General features: G+C 35.7%; 1 protein-coding gene across 1 annotated transcript; it reads left to right on the forward strand.

The window, feature by feature from the left end:
- The first annotated feature begins 4,546 nt into the window (after window positions 1-4,546).
- LOC117999015 (prothymosin alpha-like) lies at window positions 4,547-12,714 on the forward strand. The gene is made up of 2 exons (XM_034987909.1): window positions 4,547-4,588; window positions 11,772-12,714. The coding sequence occupies exons 1-2, from the start codon at window positions 4,547-4,549 to the stop codon at window positions 12,258-12,260; spliced, it is 531 nt and encodes a 176-aa protein (XP_034843800.1). The 3' UTR covers window positions 12,261-12,714.
- The last annotated feature ends 7,371 nt before the right edge of the window (window positions 12,715-20,085 follow it).

The following is a 20,085-nucleotide window of genomic DNA, read 5'->3' on the forward strand; positions in this document are numbered from 1 at the left end:
ATCTACTCTGTAGAATTGCCTGTGATAGGTTTATTTACAGATGCTATATGGAGCTATATATAACAGATGGAGCAAGTGGAACACAGTAATTTTTTTCAAAGAAATACTGATACAAATTATTAAAACTTTATATATTATTTGTTTCAGAGATACAGATCTGTGATTCAACAGTCTTACTTTATATGTTAAAAAAGAAATAGAAGATAGCAGGAGGGGAAGAATGAAAGGGGGGGAATTGGAGAGGGAGCAGAACCATGAGAGATGATGGACTCTGAAAAACAAACAGGGTTCTAGAGGGGAGGGGTATTGTTGGATGGGTTAGCCTGGTAATGGATATTAAAGAGAGCACATTCTGCATGGAGCACTGGGTGTTATACACAAACAATTAATCATGGAACACAACATCAATCAATCAATCAATCAATAATAAATAAGGGAAAAACCTTTATATATTAAATAAAAACTTGGCTTTACACTTCTTAAACAGATAATTATTACTGAAGATAATTTAAAATAAAGATCAAAGAAAATCAGTAAGAACAAGACAGAAATAATTAAAAATCTTAAATATTTTTAAATTAATTTTTTCATCTACAAGTAGAATTCTCAGACCAATTACTTAGATAGAAACGAATAAAGAGGAAAGTATATTTACACCTTTGCTCTCAACTTTACCTTTCTTTCAACTTCAATTTTGAATTTATCTCAAAGCTCATGGTATAATTACAACCTTTTTTAATTTGTTCAGGCCTGTTTTGTGACCTAATATGTGATCTATTCTGGAGATCTTCATGTGTACTTGAAAATAATGTGTAATCTGTTGTTTTAGGATGGAATGTTCTGAATATATATGTTAAGTGCATCTAGTCCATGTATCATTCAAAGCCACTGTTTCCTTGATTTTCTGTTTGGCTAATTTTTCCATTGATGTAGAGTGTTAAATCCCCTACTATTTTTTTTTAAAGATTTATTTATTTGAAAGAGAGAGAGAGAGGAAGCATGGGGGTAGGGCCAGAGGGAGAGAGAGTCTTAAGCAGACTCCATGCTGAGTGTGGAGCCTGACATAGGTCTTGATCTCACAGCCCTGAGATCATGATGTGAGCCAAAACCAAGAGTTGGAGGCTGAACTGACTGCACTACCCAGGTGCCATTATATTGTATTACTATTGATTATTTCCTTTATGTTTGTTATTAACTATTTTTATGTTTTGGGGTGCTCCCATGTTGGGGGCATAAATATGTACAAATGCTAGATCTTTTGGGATTGTTCCCATTATTATATAGTGTCCTTTGTCCCTTTTGAGTTTGTTTGATATAAGTATTGCAACTCTGGCTTTCTTTAGACATCCATTTGCATGATAAATGTTTCTTCATACCCTGACTTTTAATCTGCAGATGTCTTTAGGTCTAACATGAGTTTCTTTAAGGCATATGGACAGGTCTTATTTTTATCCACTCTGTCACCCTATGTCTTTGGATTGGAACATTTAGTCCATTTACATTCAGAAATATTATTGATAGCTATGTATTTATTGTCATTTTTTTACTTGTTTTTTCTTATTTTTGTAGTTTTTCCTCTGATCCTTTCTTCTCTTTCTCTCTTTCATGGTTTGCTGTCTTTTTTTGGTGATATACTTGGATTCCTTTGTCTTTATTCTTTGTGTATATATTATGGTTTTAGATTTGTGGTTACCTTTACATTTGTATATAACACCTTCTGCAAATAGCTGTCTATATGAGATTGATGGTTGTTTAAATTTGTACCCATTCTTTACTCCCCCACCGCCATATTTTAGGTATATGGTTTCATATTTTACATCACTTTATTCTTTGAAACCCTTGACTGATTTTTACAGATTTACTTATTTTTACCACTTTTGTGATTCCTACTCATCATACTCTCACATATGGTCTTGCCTTTAAACTCAAAGTGTCCCCTTTAATATTTCTTGCAGGGTTGGTTTAGGGGTCACGAGTTCTTTTAGTTTTTGTTTGAGAAACTCTTTACCTCTCTTTCATTCTGAATGATAGCCTTGCTGGATAGAGTATTCTGGGTTGCAGATTTTTCCCTCTCAGCACTTTAAATATATCATGTCACTCCCTTCTGACATGCAAATTTTCTATTGAAAAATGAGCCCATAACCTTATGTTATTTTTCCCTTATATGTAACTGTCTTCTCTTGTTTCTTTAATTTTTTTTCTTTATCACTAGTTTTTCCATTTTAATTATTTTGTGTCTTGGTGTGGACCTCCTTGGTTTGATTGTATTGGGCAATCTCTGTACCTCCTGGATCTGAGCATCTGTTTCCTTCCCCAGGTTAGGGAAGTTTTCAGCTATTATTTCCTCAAATACATTTTCTGCCCCTTTTTATCTCTCCTTTCTCTGGGATATCTATAATGTGAATGTTATCATGCTTGATGGAATCACTGAGTTCCCTAAGTCTATTATCAATTTACATAATTTTTTCTTACACTTGCTCCACTTGATTGCTTTTCATTATTCTGTCTTCCAGGTCATTCATTCATTCCCCTGATTCTTTTAGCTTACTTTTTTCCCCATCAATTGCATTTTTAACATCATTTATTATGTTCTTCATCTCTGATGGGTTATTTTTTACCTCTTTGTTAAGGGTCTCACTGGTGTCCTCCACTCTTTTCTTGAGTCTAGTGGGTATCTTTATGATCATTACTTTAAATTCTCTATCAGGCATATTACTTATATCTGTTTTGTTTAGGTCTCTAACTGTGGTTTTGCCCTCTTCTTTCCTTTGGGACATATTCCTCTGTTTCATCATTTTGTCTACCTCTCTGTGTCTGTTTCTGTGTGTTAGGAAATTCAGCTACCTCTCCTGCTCTTGAAGGTAATGGTCTTATGAAGAGATCCTATAGTGTCCTCCAGTGCAGAGACCCTATTTTCCAGGATCTGGCACTTCAGAGACTGTCTCATATATGTGTAGCTTATCGCCTACTATTGTGTCCTAGACATTTTATCCTTCAGGCCAGTTGTCTGTAGGGGTTCTCTTTGCCTATTGTGGGTAATGCTTGTTTTTAGCAAGGGTGGAGTGCATTTTAACAAGGTGTGTGCTGGTCTGCTTGCAAAATGAGACTTGCTGCTGCTGCCACCAGAGCTGGGGTCCCTTAAAATGTGTGAGTTGGAGTTGTGTATTGGTGGGGTTTGTACCAGTCTTTTGAGGGAAGAGATCAGGATTGAGGCAAGTGTGACTGGGAAGGGCAGATCCACCAAACCAGGGGGTTTGGGGCTTATTGTAAGCAAATTAGGTAGTGAGTGCTGGTGCCACACTGGTTCCTACAGGTGGCTGTGTGTTTATGCTGGGGGGCAGGGGAAGGAAATGGCACTTGCCAGCTCCTTTTGTTCTGGGAAGGGTCTTCCTGCAATCCCTGCCTCTCCAGGACATGCTCTGAGATGAGTAAATAACTCTCCCTCTTACATGCTCCAGATGTTTTCAAAACTGCTGCTTCTATGCTATATCTGCATGAGTTATTTGTCATGTTATCTGTTTAAGGGTGGGGACTCAGCTTCTGAATGTCCTTCAGGCTCTCCCAGAGCTGAGCCTGATGATTTTTAAAATTCCAGGCTTTAAGTTCTGCTTGTTATAAGAACTCATGAAATTCAGTCCCTCTTGCTTTCAAAGCCAAATGTTACAGGGATTTGTCTTCCCAAGCGAGCTCCCTAGTGTGATAGTCTGTTTCTTGCCCTTCTCTGTGCCACTGGCTCTCTCCTGACCATAGCTACCCATTGTCCCTTTCATTCCCAAAACTTGTCTCCACCCTTCCTACCTTCTTTGATGTGGCCTCCTCTACCTTTAGTTGTGGAGATTTATCTGCCAGTCTTGAGGTCATTTTTTTGGGGTTTTGATAATTTTTTGTCTAACATTTCTTCCAAAAATGAGGGCTGTAGTAGCCTAAGTGTATCCTTAGGGAAAACACAGATATAGTTGACATTGCAAGTGCCCCCACCCATATCCCCCTTCTCTGTGTGTTAGGCCAAATTTCAAATGATAGCACGTGCATGATTTTTTCTTTTTCTCTGATGTCTCTCTGCCAAAGTCCACCATACCTGCCTGCTGGATGAGCTCAGAATTAATGGTCCTTATTCTCCAATGTCAAGAACTGCAGTACACATAGATCAGTTCCTATACCACTCAGGTGCTATAATTGTGAACTACGTTTTTACACTTCCCCCCATGCCCCATTTCTTTGCTCTCTCACCTACCCTCTTCTTTACAGTTGTGTCTTGGAACAACCTCTTTGATAATAAGAGAAGCCCCATCTCAGAGTTTGTTTTGAAGGAAAACCAAATAAATAGTGTAAATTGAGTGCTTTGGTCAGAAACGTAATAAGAGGAAGATTATCTCTAGATGAAAATGACATGTTCTTTATGGATAGAATAAGAATAAACTCACTATCAAAGAAAAATATATAATTTGGTGCAAAGTAGGGAAATTTATTTAAAGAAAACTAAAAATATATCACCCAGCAATGGAACCTCTCTGAAAAGAATTATAAAAGAAGTATTAAAGGTAGAATGAAAATCCCAGATGGCATATCTGAACTGCAAGATCAAATGGTGAGCAACATATTATAAATATGAAGTAGTGGCTGATGCTGGAGATATACTGTCCTTAATCCTCAAACACTCAATCTGAGTATAATGTTTGGACAATTCATATGCCTTACCATCTTGTCACATCAAATATCTTCTTCCTGTCCAACTAATTTGACGCCTCAAGCTTTTCTCCAAAGCTTCAGAAGGCCTTTCCTTCACACTCGTCACAACTTAGATGAACTGTGGAGTTAATTAATATCTCTGTGGATTCCTTTGATTAAACAGTGTTGTTTTAGTGGTCATTGCTTCAATCCCTTAAGCACTAGTAAGAAAACCATGGAGATTTCTTCTGTGGATTCTGAGCAGGACTAAGTCCACACTGCCCACAACATTGGCCAATATATAATCTTTTCCTCCCTTTCCTTTACTTATACTTGTTGGATTTATCTCCTAAGAAAACTGAGCTTAAGTTCCTGCTTTGGCTCTAATATGGGGAGGGGGGATTTAATACAATAAGAAAATATTTGAAAAATCATTAAATGCATAGAGTGATATTAAAAGTCTAATCTAGGTTAGAAATGGTCTAAAGAAATACTGAAAATAAGGGGTGCCTGGGTGGCTCAGTCATTAAGTGTCTGCCTTCAGCCCCAGGTCAGGCTCCCTGCTCAGCGGGAAGCCTGCTTCTCCCTCTCCCACTCCCCCTGCTTGTGTTACCTCTCTTTTGCTATTTCTCTCTCTGTGTCAAATAAATAAATAAAATCTTAAAAAAAAATACTGAAAATCAATAGCATGTGATTTGGAAGTGGAATAATAAAGTTGTAGATATTTTAAAGTTCATATATTATCTAGAAGTAGAATAAATGTGTAACTATGACTGTCAGTTGGTTTAGATGAATAACACATAAATTAGTAAAAATAAATGTTTTCAAAGCATAAGGACAATGTGAACTGAGAGGGAAAAAACAAAACAAAACAGAACAACAACAACAAAAAACCTAAAACCATAAAAAATGGCAAAAAGGAAAAGGAAACGTGCAAGTAATAACAGGATGATATGAAATATTTAAAGTGTTGAAGGGAAAAAAAAAGTGTTGAAGGAAAAACCTACCAATGTAGAATTCTGTACCCTGTGAAATTATCTTTCAAAAATGAAGGAGAAACAAACACTTTCTCAGAAATACAAAAATGGAGGGACCTGCCTTACAAGAGATGTTAACAATTTTTCTTTAGGGAAGAGGAATATAATATAGGTCAAAAATTTGGATCTACATTAAAAAACAAAAGAGCTTCAAAGAAGAAATAAGTTAAAAATAAACTTCAATTTTTCTTATTCTTAATTGATCTCATAGATAATAGTTTATTCAAAATAGAAACAAGGCATTTGATTATATATGCTTATGTATAGGTCATATATATATTTATTTATGCTTATATATGTGAAATGAATGACAGTCATGATGCAAAAGATGAGAGGAGGGAATGAGGAATACTTTGTTATTATAAAGTATTTGCACTACCTATGCAGGGTATACTGTTATTTGAAAGTGGCCTTATGTAGTTGTCAATATTATTGCAAACTCTAGGGCAACCATTAAAAAAAGTATATAAAGAAGTACGACTGATATGCTAAGAAAGGGAGAAAATGGAATCATATAAAATATTCAATTAAAACCAAAAAAGGCAGAAAAATAGTGGAAGACAAAAATAGGAACAAAGAACAAGAGCAACAAATTAAAAACCAGTAATACATTTGATAAATATTATTCTGAGTATATCTATACTCCGTTTGAATGTCAATAGTTTAAGTACACAAATTAAAAGACAGAAATTTTCAAAGTGGATCAGAAAAACATGACCCAAGTATACACTGTCTATAAGAAAACCACTTTTAAATTTACTTTATAAAGTAAATGGATGAAAAAATATATATACCATGTTAACATTAATAAAAAGAATATAGGATTAGCTTTATTAATTTCAGACAAAGGAAATTCAAAGTAAGGAAATTTGTCAAGAAAAAAGAGGGGCACAACATAATGATATAGGGGCTAATTCTCCAATAAGAAATGACAGTTCTCAACGTGGATATGTATAACAACAGAGCAAAAAAAAAAAAAAAACTACAGGCAGCAAAAACTGAAAGAATTATAAGGAGATATAGATGACTTCACCCTCACAATTAGAGAATTCAATTGATCTCTCTTAAAAATGGAAAGACGCAGCAGACAGAGAATTAATAAGGACATAGTTTAACACAATATCTTAAGTGAATATGATGAGTATCTATAGACTACCTCATCCATGTAAAACATTTACCAGGATAGAACACATTCTAGGTCATAAAACACACCTTAAGAAATTTAAAAGAATAGAAGTTATACAATGTCTTTCTCAGACAATCATGGGATTAAACTAGAAAGCAATAATGCAAAGATAACTGGAAAATCCTAAAACAGATGGAGATTAAGCAACACACTTCTAAAAAACACATGGGTCAAAGAAGTCTCCAGAGAAATTGAAAATATATGAACTAAAAGGAAATGAAGGTACAATTTGTCAAAATTTGTAGAATTCTGCAAAACAAGTACATACAGGGAAATTTGTAGCATTGAATGCATAGATTAGAAAATACATATATAGGGCACCTGAGTGGCTCAGTCGTTAAGCGTCTGCCTTCGGCTCAGGTCATGATCCCAGGGTCCTGGGATCGAGTCCCACATCGGGCTCCCTGCTCGGCAGGAAGCCTGCTTCTCCCTCTCCCACTCCCCCTGCTTGTGTTCCTGCTCTCACTATCTCTCTCTGTCAAATAAATAAATAAAAATCTTAAAAAAGAAAAGAAAAGAAAAGAAAATACATATATAAAATCAATAATCTAACTTTCTACCTTAGAGCCAGAAAAATAAAAGCAAATTAAATCCAAAGTAAGCATAAGAAAATAAGTAATAAAAATTAAAGCAGAAATCAAATTGAAGACAGGAAACCAATAGAGAAAATCAATGAATCAAATGCTGGTTCTTAAATATCAATAAAATGAAAGACCTCATAGAAAAACTAAAAAAGGAAAAAATAAGGAAAAAATAAGAAAAGAGAAAGAGGATACAAATTACTAATATCAGGAACTAAAAACAACATGAGTACAGGTCCTATGGAAAGTAAAAGGCTAATAAAAGAATACTATGAATAACTCTATGCCAACAAAATTGATAACTTAGATGAAATGGACCAATTTCTTGAAAGGTACATCTGCCAAAATTCACAGAAGAAAAAGGCAATCTCAATAAGACTATTTCTACTAAAGTAATTTAATCAGCAATTAATAATTTCCCCAAACAGCACCAAGCCCAAACGAGTTCACTGGTGAATTCCACCCAACATTTTTTAAAGGTTTATTTATTTATTTTAAAGAGAGAGAGAGAGAGAATGCACATGAGCATGGGGGAGGGTCAGGGGAAAGGGAGAGAATCCCAAACAGACTCCCTGCTGAGTGTGGAGCCTGATGTAGGGCTCAGCTCAGACCCTGAAATCATGACCTGAGGCAAAACCAAGAGTCAGATGCTTAACCAACTGAGCCACCCAGGCACTCCACACTCAACATTTAAGGAAGAAATAATGCCAATTATCCACAATTTCAATGAGGTCAATATTATCCTGATACAAAACAAACAAACAAATAAACACAACCACAGATAAAGATATTACAAAAAATTTGCAGATCATTATCTCTCATAAACACAGATGCAAAAATCCTTAATAAACTATTAGCAAGTCAAATCTAAAAAAGGCAAAACGAATTATACACCACCAGCCAGTGGGATTTATCCCAGGCATGCAGGGCTGGTTAACCTTCAAAAATCAATTAATATAATCCATCACATATCAACACACCAGAAAAGAATAATCACATGATCATCAAGAGATGCAAAAAAAAAAAAAAAAAGCATTTGACAAAATTCCAACACACTCATAATAAAAACTTTCAGAAAAGTGGGAATCCAGTGTAACATTCACAACTTGATAAAGACTATCCTCAAAAAACCTATGGCTAACATTATACCTAATGGTGAGAAACTCAAAACTTTTCCATTTAGATCAGTTACAAGACAAGAATCTTCCTCTCATCACTCCTTTTAGCATAACACTAAAAGTCCTTGATAATACAATAAGGCCAGAAAAGGGGGAAAATGTATATAGATTGTCAAGGAATATGTAAAACTATCTTTGTTTGCAGGTGACATGATTGTCTATGTAGAAAATATGGAAGAATCAACAAAGAAAATCCTGGAATTAATAAGCAATTATAGCAAAGTTGGAGGGTAAAAGATTAATATACAAGTGTCAATGCTTTCCTATATACCAAGTAAGTTTGAAATTAAAAACAATTATTTTTATATTAGCTCCCCAAAAATGTAATACTTAGGTATAAAACAGACAAAATGTGTACAAGTTCTATATGAGGAAAACTACGTGAGGATAAATGAAATCAGAGAATAAACCAATATTCCATATTTATAAATAGTAATATGCAATATTATCAGACAAGTTCTTCCTCAATTATTGTATAAACCTTTGCAACCTCAATCAAAATCACTGCAAGTTATTTTATGCATATCAACAAACCATTCTGAAATTTATATGGAGAGGCAAAGATCCAGAATAGCTCAGACAATATTGAAGAGATAGAACAAAATTGGAGGACTGACACTACCCAACATCAAAACTTACAGAAAGGCTAATCAAGGGGTACCTGGGTGGCTCAGTCACTTATGCATTTGACTCTTGATCCCAGCACAGGTCTTGATCTCAGGGTTCTGAGTTCAAGCCCCACATTGGGCTCCATGCTGAACATGGAGCTTAATTAAGGAGAAACAAAAGCTAATCAAGACAGTGTAGCATTGGTAAATAAATAGACAAATAGGTCAATAAACAGAATAGATGGTCCAGAAATAGACCCACATAAATATAGACTAGTGATCTTTGATAAATGAGCAAAGACAACACATTGGAGAAAAGATAGTAGTTTCTTCAACAAGTGAAGTAACTGAATACCCACATTCAAAAAAAAAAAAAAAATCAATCTAGACACAGAACTACACCTAAAAAACAAAACAAAACAAAACACAAAAACCTAACTCAAAATGGATCATAGACAAATGTAAAACTATAAAACTCCTGGATGATAACAAAGGAGAAAACTAGATTATTTTGAGTATAATGATGCCTTTTTGATACAAGACATGATTCATGGAAGAAATAGTAAGCTGGACTTCATCATAATTAAAAGTTTCATTATAATTTTTAAAATGAGAAGACAAGACACAGACTAGGAGAAAATATTTGCAAAGGACACACCTAATAATGGACTGTTACTCAAAATATAGAAAGAATTCTTAAAATTCAACAATAAGAACAAAACAACAACAAAAAGATGAGCCAAAACCCTTAACAGACATTCATCAAAGAAGATGAGCAGATGGAAAAAAAAAATGAAAAGATGCTATGCATATGACATTTGGAAATGCAAATTAAAATAATAATGAGATACCATTTCATACCTATTAGAATGGCCAAAATCTGGAATACTGACAACACCAAAGTCTTATGAGAATGTGAAGTAACAGGAAATCTAATTCACTGATGGTAGGAATGAAAAACAGTACAACCACTTGGAAGACAGTTTGACAGCTTCTTACAAAACATAACATTGCTATATAATATGGCCAGTAGTGCTTCTTGGTATTTGCCCAAAGGACGTGAAAACTTATGTCCATGTGAAGCAACCAAGATATGCTTCTGTAGGTGTATGGATAGACAAACAGGTACATTTAGACAATGGATTTTTATTCAGCACTTAAAAGTGAGGAGTTACTGAGCCATTAAAAGAAATGAAGGAAAATTAATTCATATTAACAGGTGAGAGAAACCAATATGAAAGGCTTCCTATCATATCATTCTGAAAAAGGCAATACTACAGAAACAATAAAAGAATCAATTGTTGCTGGGGGCGGGGGGGGGAGGAGAAAATGAATTGGCAGAGCAGAGAGGATTTTAGGGCAGTGAAAATACTCTATATAATGTTATGATGATGAATATATATTATTATACTTTTGTCCAAATCCACTGAATGTACAACACAGCAGTGAACCCTTAGGTAAATATTGGAATTTGGGTGATTATTATGTATCAATCTAGGTATATCCTTGATAAAAATTGTGCCATTCTGATTAGTTATTTTGATAATGGGTGAGCCTATGCAAATGCAGGGGCAGACACTATATGGGGAATCTGTATACATTCCTCTCATTTTATTGTAAACCTAAAACTGCTATTTAAATCAAGTAAAAATGAAAAGCTGGTTATTTTATTGGTTAGGCTTCAACATATGACTTTGGGGAGAACATAAATATTCAGTTTGCAACATGGATGCATCTCACAAACTTGAATTGAGTGAAAGGAGCCAAATGGAGTGCCTGGGTGGCTCAGTTGGTTAAGCCTCTGCCTTCGGCTCAAGTGATGATCCCAGAGTCCTGGGATCAAGCCCAGCATCAGGGTCCCAGCTTAGCGGGAAGCCTGCTTCTCCCTCTCCCACTCCTCCTGCTTGTGTTCCCTCTCTGGCTTTGTTTTTCTCTGTCAAATAAATAAATAAAATCTTAAAAAAAAAAAAAAAAAAAAAGCCAAGTAGAAGAGTATACATCACCCACTAATTCTACTGCTAAGAACTAAAAAAAATACAGCAAGAGAAATCTATGCTGTTAGAAGGGAGCATAGTGGTTGCCCTTGAGGAAGGGGCTGGTACTGTCTGAAAGGGAGCATTAGCTATGTTTTTGCAGCTGGTAATATCTGATATCTGCCAATTGTGCAGGTGTGTTTGGTCAGTGAAAGTTCATCAAGGTTACAGCTATGTTGTGTGCATTTTTCTGTTTGTATTTACTTTAATAAAATGTTTATAAACCCTATTTCAGCTGTTTGGTGGCATAAATAATATACATTTTAACTCATTTTATTTTTAAACCTGGTATACAGAAGACTGCTTTTGAATAAACACAATAACTTAAAAAGTGTAAAATGTAAAAATTGAGAATAGATGAAATACATAGATAAATACAAAAATAAGGCTAATGTAGCAATTTTAATATCAGACAAAATAAAGTATTTTAAGTAATAAATAACCATAAAGATAATAAAAGATTAATAAAGCAACATGTAGCCCACTGGCTGCTCTGAAAAGCCATCTTTGCATTGTTCCCGTGCCCGGCTCCCCGTTCGCCGCAACCACCTCCGCCGCCGCGGACTCCGGCAGCTTTCTCGCCAGAGTCCCCCAACTCTTGCTTTCTTTGTAATCCGCTGCATCGGATCACCGGCGTGCCCCATCGTGTCAGACGCGGCCGTGGACACCAGCTCCGAGATCACCACCAAGGACTTAAAGGAGAAGAAGGAAGTTGTGGAGGAGGCAGAGAATGGAAGAGACGCGCCTGCTAATGGGAACGCTAATGAGGAAAATGGGGAGCAGGAGGCTGACAATGAGGTAGATGAAGAAGGGGGAGAAGGAGAGGAGGAGGAGGAGGAAGGCGATGGTGAGGAAGAGGATGGAGACGAAGATGAGGAGGCCGAGGCAGCTACGGGCAAACGGGCAGCTGAAGATGATGAGGACGATGATGTCGACACCAAGAAGCAGAAGACTGATGAGGATGACTAGACAGCAAAAAAGGAAAAGTTAAACTTAACAACAACAAAAAAAAAAGGCCGCCATGACCTGTTCACCCTCCACTTCCGGTCTCAGAATCTAAACGTGGTCACCTTCGAGTAGAGTCCCGCCCGCCTGCCCAACGCGGGCAGCGCCACCTGCAGATGACACACGCTCTCCGCCACCCAGCCAAAACCACAGCGTGAATTTGCAACAGGGGAGGAAAAAAGAACCAAAACTTCCAAGGCCCTGCTTTTTTTCTTAAAAGTACTTTAAAAGGAAAATTTGTTTGTATTTTTTATTTACATTTTATATTTTTGTACATATTGTTAGGGGTTAGCCATTTTTAATGATCTCGGATGACCAAACCAGCCTTTGGAGCGTTCTCTGTCCTACTTCTAACTTTACTTGTGGTGTGACCATGTTCATTATAATCTCAAAGGAGAAAAAAAACCTTGTAAAAAAAGCAAAAACAACAACAAAAAAAACAATCTTATTCTGAGCATTCCAGTAACTTTTTTTGTGTATGTACTTAGCTGTACTATAAGTAGTGGGTTTGTATGAGATGGTTAAAAAGGCCAAAGATAAAAGGTTTCTTTTTGTCCTTTTTTGTCCTTTTTTTGCTGTTTATTTTTTTTGGCCTGTTTGATGTATGTGTGAAACAATGTTGTCCAACAATAAACCGGAATTTTATTTTGCTGAGTTGTTCTAACAAAAAAAAAAAAAAAATGTACAACAAAATAGCCCTTGCATGTTACAAGTGAGAGGGCCTCCCCACATAAAAATCAAGTGACAAAATTACTGAGACAGACTAACAAATTAATGGTTATAATGGAAATGCTAACACGTCTATATTAGAACATGAGACATCCTGTTGATTAAAAAAAGGAAAAAGTAGGGGTGCCTAGGTGGTTCAGTCATTAAGCATCTGTCTTCAGCTCAGGTCATGATCCCAGGGTACTGGGATCAAGCCCCACATCGGGCTCCCTGCTCGGTGGGAAGCTGTATCTCCCTCTCCCACACCCCCTGCTTGTGTTCTCTCTCTCACTGTGTCTCTCTCTGTCAAATAAATAAATAAAATATTTAAATAAAAAGGAAAAAGAATATCAATACATTAGAAATTTGAATAAGAAAATTAGATTTTTCAATAAAAATATGGTTAGAATTTTGCCACCAAGAAAGAGAACATAATTTTCAAATGCAAGAATAAAAAATTTGTCAACTACTAGTTTACAAATAAAGCTAAAAGTGTAAAGAAAAATATCCTATAAACTGTATGATAGTTTAAAAAACAAAAACAAAAAGAAGTTATGAAAAGGAAAACAAATTGGAGTGTAGAGAAAAAATATAGTTCTATGAAAAGGGGCTAATGAATAACATGTTTTGTTTTAAAATATTTTTTACAATAGAGATGACCAACAGACAAATGAGAAGATGCTCAACGTCAGTGATCATCCGGGAAGTACAAATCAAATCTACAAAGAGATATACCTCAAACCTGTCAGAATGACTAAAATCAACAACACAAGAAACAACAGGTGCTGGTCAGGATGTGGAGAAAAGGGGAACAATCTTGCACTGTTGGTGGGAATGCAAACTGGTGCAGCCACTGTGGAAAACAGTATGGAGGTTCCTCAAGAAGTTAAAAATAGAACTACCTTATAATACAGCAATTGCACTACTAAGTATTTACCTAAAGAATACAGAAAACATTAATTTAAAGGTATACATTTATACCTTTATCGAGGTATAAATGTATAATGTATAAATGTATAAATACCCCCCGATATTTATAGCAGTATTATCTACACTAGCCAAATTATGGAAACAGCCCAAGTATCCATGAACTGATGCATGGATAAAGAAGATGTGGTTTGGGGGAACCTGGATGGCTCAGTCAGTTGAACATCTGACTCGGTTTCAGCTCAGGTCATGATCTCTTGGTCGTTAGATTGAGCCCCATTTTGGGCTGCATGCTCAGCAGGGAATCTGCTTGAGATTCTCTCCATCTCCTTCTGCCCCTCTCCACCCTCATGCATGCTCTCTCTCTAAGTAAATAAATCTTTTTAAAAAGATGTGGTTTGTGTGAGTACATATAATGGAATATTTATTGCTCAGCCATAAAAATGATGAAATCTTACCATTTACAAAAACATGGTTGGAGCTTGAGTATAATGCTAAGGGAAATAAATCAGCAAAAGACAAATAGTATATGAGTTCGGTCATATGTGGAATTAAAGACACAAAACAAATGAACAAAAAGAAAAAAAAAGAGCAACAGTGACAGACAAACCAACAAATAGACTCTTAACTCTAGAGAAAAAACTGATGGTTATCTGGGGGAATGTTGGAGGGTATGGTTGAAATAGGTGATGGGTATTAAGGAGTGTACTTTTTTTTTTTCAGGTTAATTGAGGTATACAAATAAGCTTGCATATTTTTTAAAATAATAAAATAATTATTTAAAAAACCAGGAACAATTTTATTACCATCACAAAGAAGCAACTAATTACATTGCATTGTTTATGAAAACAAAGAAGCAACTAATTACATTGCATTATTTATGAAAGCATGTTGTTAAAAATTATAAAAGAAATAAATTATTATTATTGATAAATTTAAAATGAACAAATAAATTGTTATTGTGTGCCCATAATTTTTTAAAATTTGTTATGTTATGTTGATCACCATACATTACATCATTAGTTTTTGATGTAGTGTTCCATGATTTCATTGTTTGCATATAACACCCAGTGCTCCATGCAGAATGTGTCCTCTTTAATACACATCAGCAGGCTAAACCATCTCCCACCCCCCTCCCCTCTAGAACCCTCAATTTGTTTCTCAGGGTCCATAGTCTCTCATGGTTCATCTCCCCCTCCGATTTCCCCCCCTTCATATTTCCCTTCCTGCTATCTTCTTCTTCTTTTTTTTTTTAACATATAATGTATGATTTGTTGCAGAGGTATAGGTCTGTGATTCAACAGTCTTACACAATTCAGAGTGCTCACCATAGCACATAGCGTCCCCAAAGTCTATCACCCAGCCACCCCATCCCTCCCACCCCCCACCACTCCAGCAACCCTCAGTTTGTTTCCTGAGATTAAGAATTCCTCATACTGGGGTGCCTGGGTGGCTCAGTCGGTTAAGCGTCTGCCTTCCACTCAGGTCATGATCCCAGGGTCCCGGAATCAAGCCCCGCATTGGGCTCCCTGCAACGCGGGAAGTCTGCTTCTCCCTCTCCCACTCCCCTGGCTTGTGTTCCCTCTCTCACTGTGTCTCTCTCTGTCAAATAATAAATAAAATCTATAAAAAAAAAATGAATGTCTTTCTCTGATTGACCTACTTCATTCAGTATAATACCCTCCAGTTCAATCCACATCGTTGCAAACGGCAAGATTCATTCCTTTTGATGGCTGCATAATATTCCATTGTATATATATACCACTTCTTCTTTATCCATTCATCTGTCAGTGGACACCTTGGCTCTTTCCACAGTTTGGCTACTGGGGACATAGCTGCTATAAACATCGGGGTGCACATACCCCTTCGGATCCCTACATTTGTATCTTTGGGGTAAATACCCAGTAGTGCAATTTTTGAGTAATAGGGTAGCTCTATTTTCAACTTTTGGAGGAATATCCATACTGTTTTCCAGAGTGGAGGCACCAGCTTGCATTCCCACCAACAGTGTAGGAGGGTTCCCCTTTCTCCGCATCCCTGTCAACTTCTGTCATTTCCTGACTTGTTAATTTTAGCCATTCTGACTGGTGTGAGGTGGTATCTCATTGAGGTTTTGATTTGGATTTCCCTGACGCCGAGTGATGTTGAACACTTTTTCACGTGTCTGTTGGCCATTTGGATGCCTTCTTTGGAGAAATGTCTGTTCATGTCTTCTACCCATTTCTGGATTGGATCATTTGTTCTTTGGGTGTTGAGTTTAATATGAGTTTAATATGTTCTTTATAGATTTTGGATACTAGCCCTTTATCTGATATGTCATTTGTAAATATCTTCTCCCATTCTATCTGTTGTCTTTGGTTTTGTTGACTGTTTCCTTTGCTGTGCAAAAGCTTTTTATCTTGATGAAGTCCCAATAGTTCATTTTTGCCCTTGCTACCCTTGCCTTTGGCAATGTTTCTAGGAAGAAGTTGCTGTGGCTGAGGTCGAAGAGGTTGCTGCCTGTGTTCTTCTTTAGGATTTTGGTGGAGCCCTGTCTCACATTGAGGTCTTTCAACCATTTGGAGTTTATTTTTGTGTGTGGTGCATGGAAATGGTCCAGTTTCATTGTTCTGCATGTGGCTGTCCAATTTTCCCAACACCATTTGTTGAAGAGACTGTCTTTTATCCATTGGACATTCTTTCCTGCTTTGTTGGAGATTAGTTGACCATAGAGTTGAGGGTCCATTTCTGGGCTCTCTATTCTGTTCCATGGATCTATGTGTCTGTTTTTGTGCCAGTACCATACTGTCTTGATGATAACAGCTTTGTAATAGAGCTTGAAGTCTGAAATTGTGATGCCACCAGCTTTGCTTTTCTTTTTCAACATTCTTCTGGCTATTTGGGGTCTTTTCTGGTTCCATACAAATTTTAGGATTATTTGTCCCATTTCTTTGAAAAAAGTGGATGGTATTTTGATGGGGATTGCATTGAATGTGTAGATTGCTCTAGGTAGCTTTGACATCTTCACAGTATTTGTTCTTCCAATCCATGAGCATGGAATGTTTTTCCATTTCTTTGTGTCTTCCTCTATTTCTTTCATAAGTATTTTATAGTTTTCTGAGTACAAATTCTTTGCCTCTTTGGTTAGATTTATTCCTAGGTATCTGATGGTTTTGGGTGCAATTGTAAATGGGATCGACTCCTTAATTTCTCTTTCTTCTGTCTTGTTGTTGGTGTATAGGAATGCCACCGATTTCTGTGCATTGATTTTATATCCTGCCACTTTACTGAATTCCTGTATGAGTTCTAGCAGTTTTGGGGCAGAGTCTTTTGGATTTTCCCCATAAAATATCATATCATCTGCAAAGAGTGAGAGTTTGACTTCTTCTTTGACGAGGATGCCTTTTATTTCTTTTTGTTGTCTGATTGCTGTGGCTAGAACTTCTAATACTATGTTGAATAACAGTGGTGATAGCGGACATCCCTGCCGTGTTCTTGACCTTAGTGGGAAAACTCTCAGTTTTCCCCATTGAGAATGATATTCACTGTGGGTTTTTCATAGATGGCTTTTATGATATTGAGGTATGTGCTTATAATTTTTTAAAACGTCTTTTTTAGTCTAATCACAGAAATGAACTGGAATTAAGTTCTGACATTTACACTTACCGTGCAAATTTTAGAGCAAGGATATTAAAAAAAATGTTTGCCAATCTTTTGAGAAGACACTGGGTCTATAGTATGGGCCCCTTTTATCCAAACTGTGGCCCTCTGATCAAATAAAAATAATATTTAAAAATCAATGCAAGTTATATCTAGGAATAAAATATTATTTCTTAATAATATTAATACTAACTATACCTAAGAATATTTTGCTGCCCATCATAAGAATTTTATTCATTATAGCTTATTTGAAAACTATTACTAACATAGTTATGTTTAATCAATATTCTCAAAATGAACAAAATTTTATCCAAATATTTACATCAAAATCATTGTTAGCACAAAAGAAATAAGATTTCTACTACAACACAGTGGCTATTGATTAACCAATCTTCTATGATTAGATATTACTGAATTAGTTACACTGGCTTATTAAAAAGTATATTAAATTTTGTAATTACAGGTTCAAGTGAGTTTTCCTTTCATCCAAATAAGTATGTTAAAGTCTGCAGCCTGTATTAGACTCTCAATCAAGGGGTGCCTGGGTAGCTCAGTCAGTTAAGTGTCCACCTTCGGCTCAGGTCATGATCTCAGGGTCCTGGGATTTAGACCCACACTGGGGTCCCTGCTTAGTGGAGTATCTATTTCTCCTATTCCCTTTCCCTGGCTCTTGCCTCTCTCTCTCTAATAAATAAATAAAATATTTTTTAAAATCTCAATGAAGATTTAATCAGAACTAAATCAGTTTAGATGTCAAATGTAAAACTTTAAAGAACAAAAAAATGTTTTCTATCATGTGACAGCTTGCTTTCTCCACAATCTCACCTAGGTGTAGAGTACACTTTATTCATTCCTCAGGTTACTATCCTCCCAACTTCATTATTAAGCAGGTTTGGGTTTTGGCTATCTTGATGCTGAGCATCTGTTAATCAGCACTCCTACTCTAAAATAAGATACTTTTTTTTTTTCCCCTCATATCAGAGGATACACTGGGCATAAAAAGATCATTGTAATATCCACCCCTTCTTCCTAAGATATGTTACCTTGTGTACATTAATGATGTCTCTAATAGATAACAGAACAAATAAGATACCTTCTTTACTTTTACATCTGTAATAATTGAATAGCTAAGGAGAACTATTAATTTTCAAAATTTCATTATAGAAACAACAACATTATCTTAATAAAACACCCAAACCCACTCTATATAAACGATAACATAACCAAGTTATTTGACTAAATTTTAAATTACCGGTTATACCTATAATTTTTGGCTTGTTGAAAACTGAGAAACAATTACACAAGTAACTTTTCTAACACCATCAATAAGATGATGCTTGCATGAAATACTAAATGTTGATTTTACACTGCAGAGGCCTAATGATGAAAAAATCATGCCAAATACATTTTTAGAAATGGGGAAAAATACATTCAATAAAGAAACAGGGGAAAATAGGGTGCCCGGGTGGCTCAGCCGTTTAGTGTCTGCCTTCAGCTCAGGTCATGATCCCAGGGTCCTGGGATCGAGTCCCTCATTGAGCTCCCTGCTAGGTGGGAAGCCTGCTTCTCCCTCTCCCACTCCTGTTGCTTGTGTTCCTATCTCTCTCTCTGTCAAATAAATAAATAAAATCTTAAAAAAAAATGGGAAAATAGATATGAAAAAAGTTTCTTTGAAAAAATTCTAAAAGAAGAAATGCTAAAAATAACTTGTGTATGAGAGACTAAGGCCAGATAATTTTCTTGAGAAGGAGATAAATACTTCAAATAGATTAATAAAATTGTTGGTTTTTAAGGATAGAAATTTTATTTTTGTTATTTTGTTATTTCAAGATCACTCAAAATGTGTTTCAAACGATTACATAGGTTACAAAAATGGAAAAAACAAATAGCATTTAAAGTTGTACTGTTTGATCAGTGTTTATGATCCTTTACTCTCTAAATCATAAATGTATAAATTTTATATTTGTGTTGATTGGTTAAAGATGAATGTTTGAAATTATTGCTCTAATATGAGTTTAGAAAGCTAGATACTATACAATGATTTTCTACATGATAAATTTAATGTACTATACATCTAAATACCTTACTAATATACTTACATATATAATTTTCCTAAAGGACATTTAAATTCTTTAAAATTCACATTTATGTTTCAAGTTTGAGTTTAGCATTACTATTTTTACCAAATACACACACACACTCCTTTATGTGTGCCAAGTAGTATATGATTTAGCTGTGCCTATTAGTTTCATTCACGATTACTTTAACAGGACAGCAGTCATGCGTACCTATGCTGAGATTTTGTCTGAAGGGTCTAGTAAAACTAAGGTTTTACTAGACAGTAGTAAATGACCCCTCAGAGTCTGGGAAAACTTGCTTCCAAATTCCCTTTTTTAAAAAAAAAATATTTTATGTATTTATTTATTTATTTGAGAGAATGAGAGAGAGCCCAAGGGGAGGAACAGAGTGGGAGGGAGAGGAATTAGAGAGAGAGAGAGAATACAGAGCAGAGTCC

The sequence above is a fragment of the Mirounga leonina genome, unplaced genomic scaffold (genome assembly GCF_011800145.1).
Source record: "Mirounga leonina isolate KUSES-001 unplaced genomic scaffold, KU_Mleo_1.0 Mir_447, whole genome shotgun sequence".
In the NCBI taxonomy this organism is placed as follows: Eukaryota; Metazoa; Chordata; class Mammalia; order Carnivora; family Phocidae; genus Mirounga; species Mirounga leonina.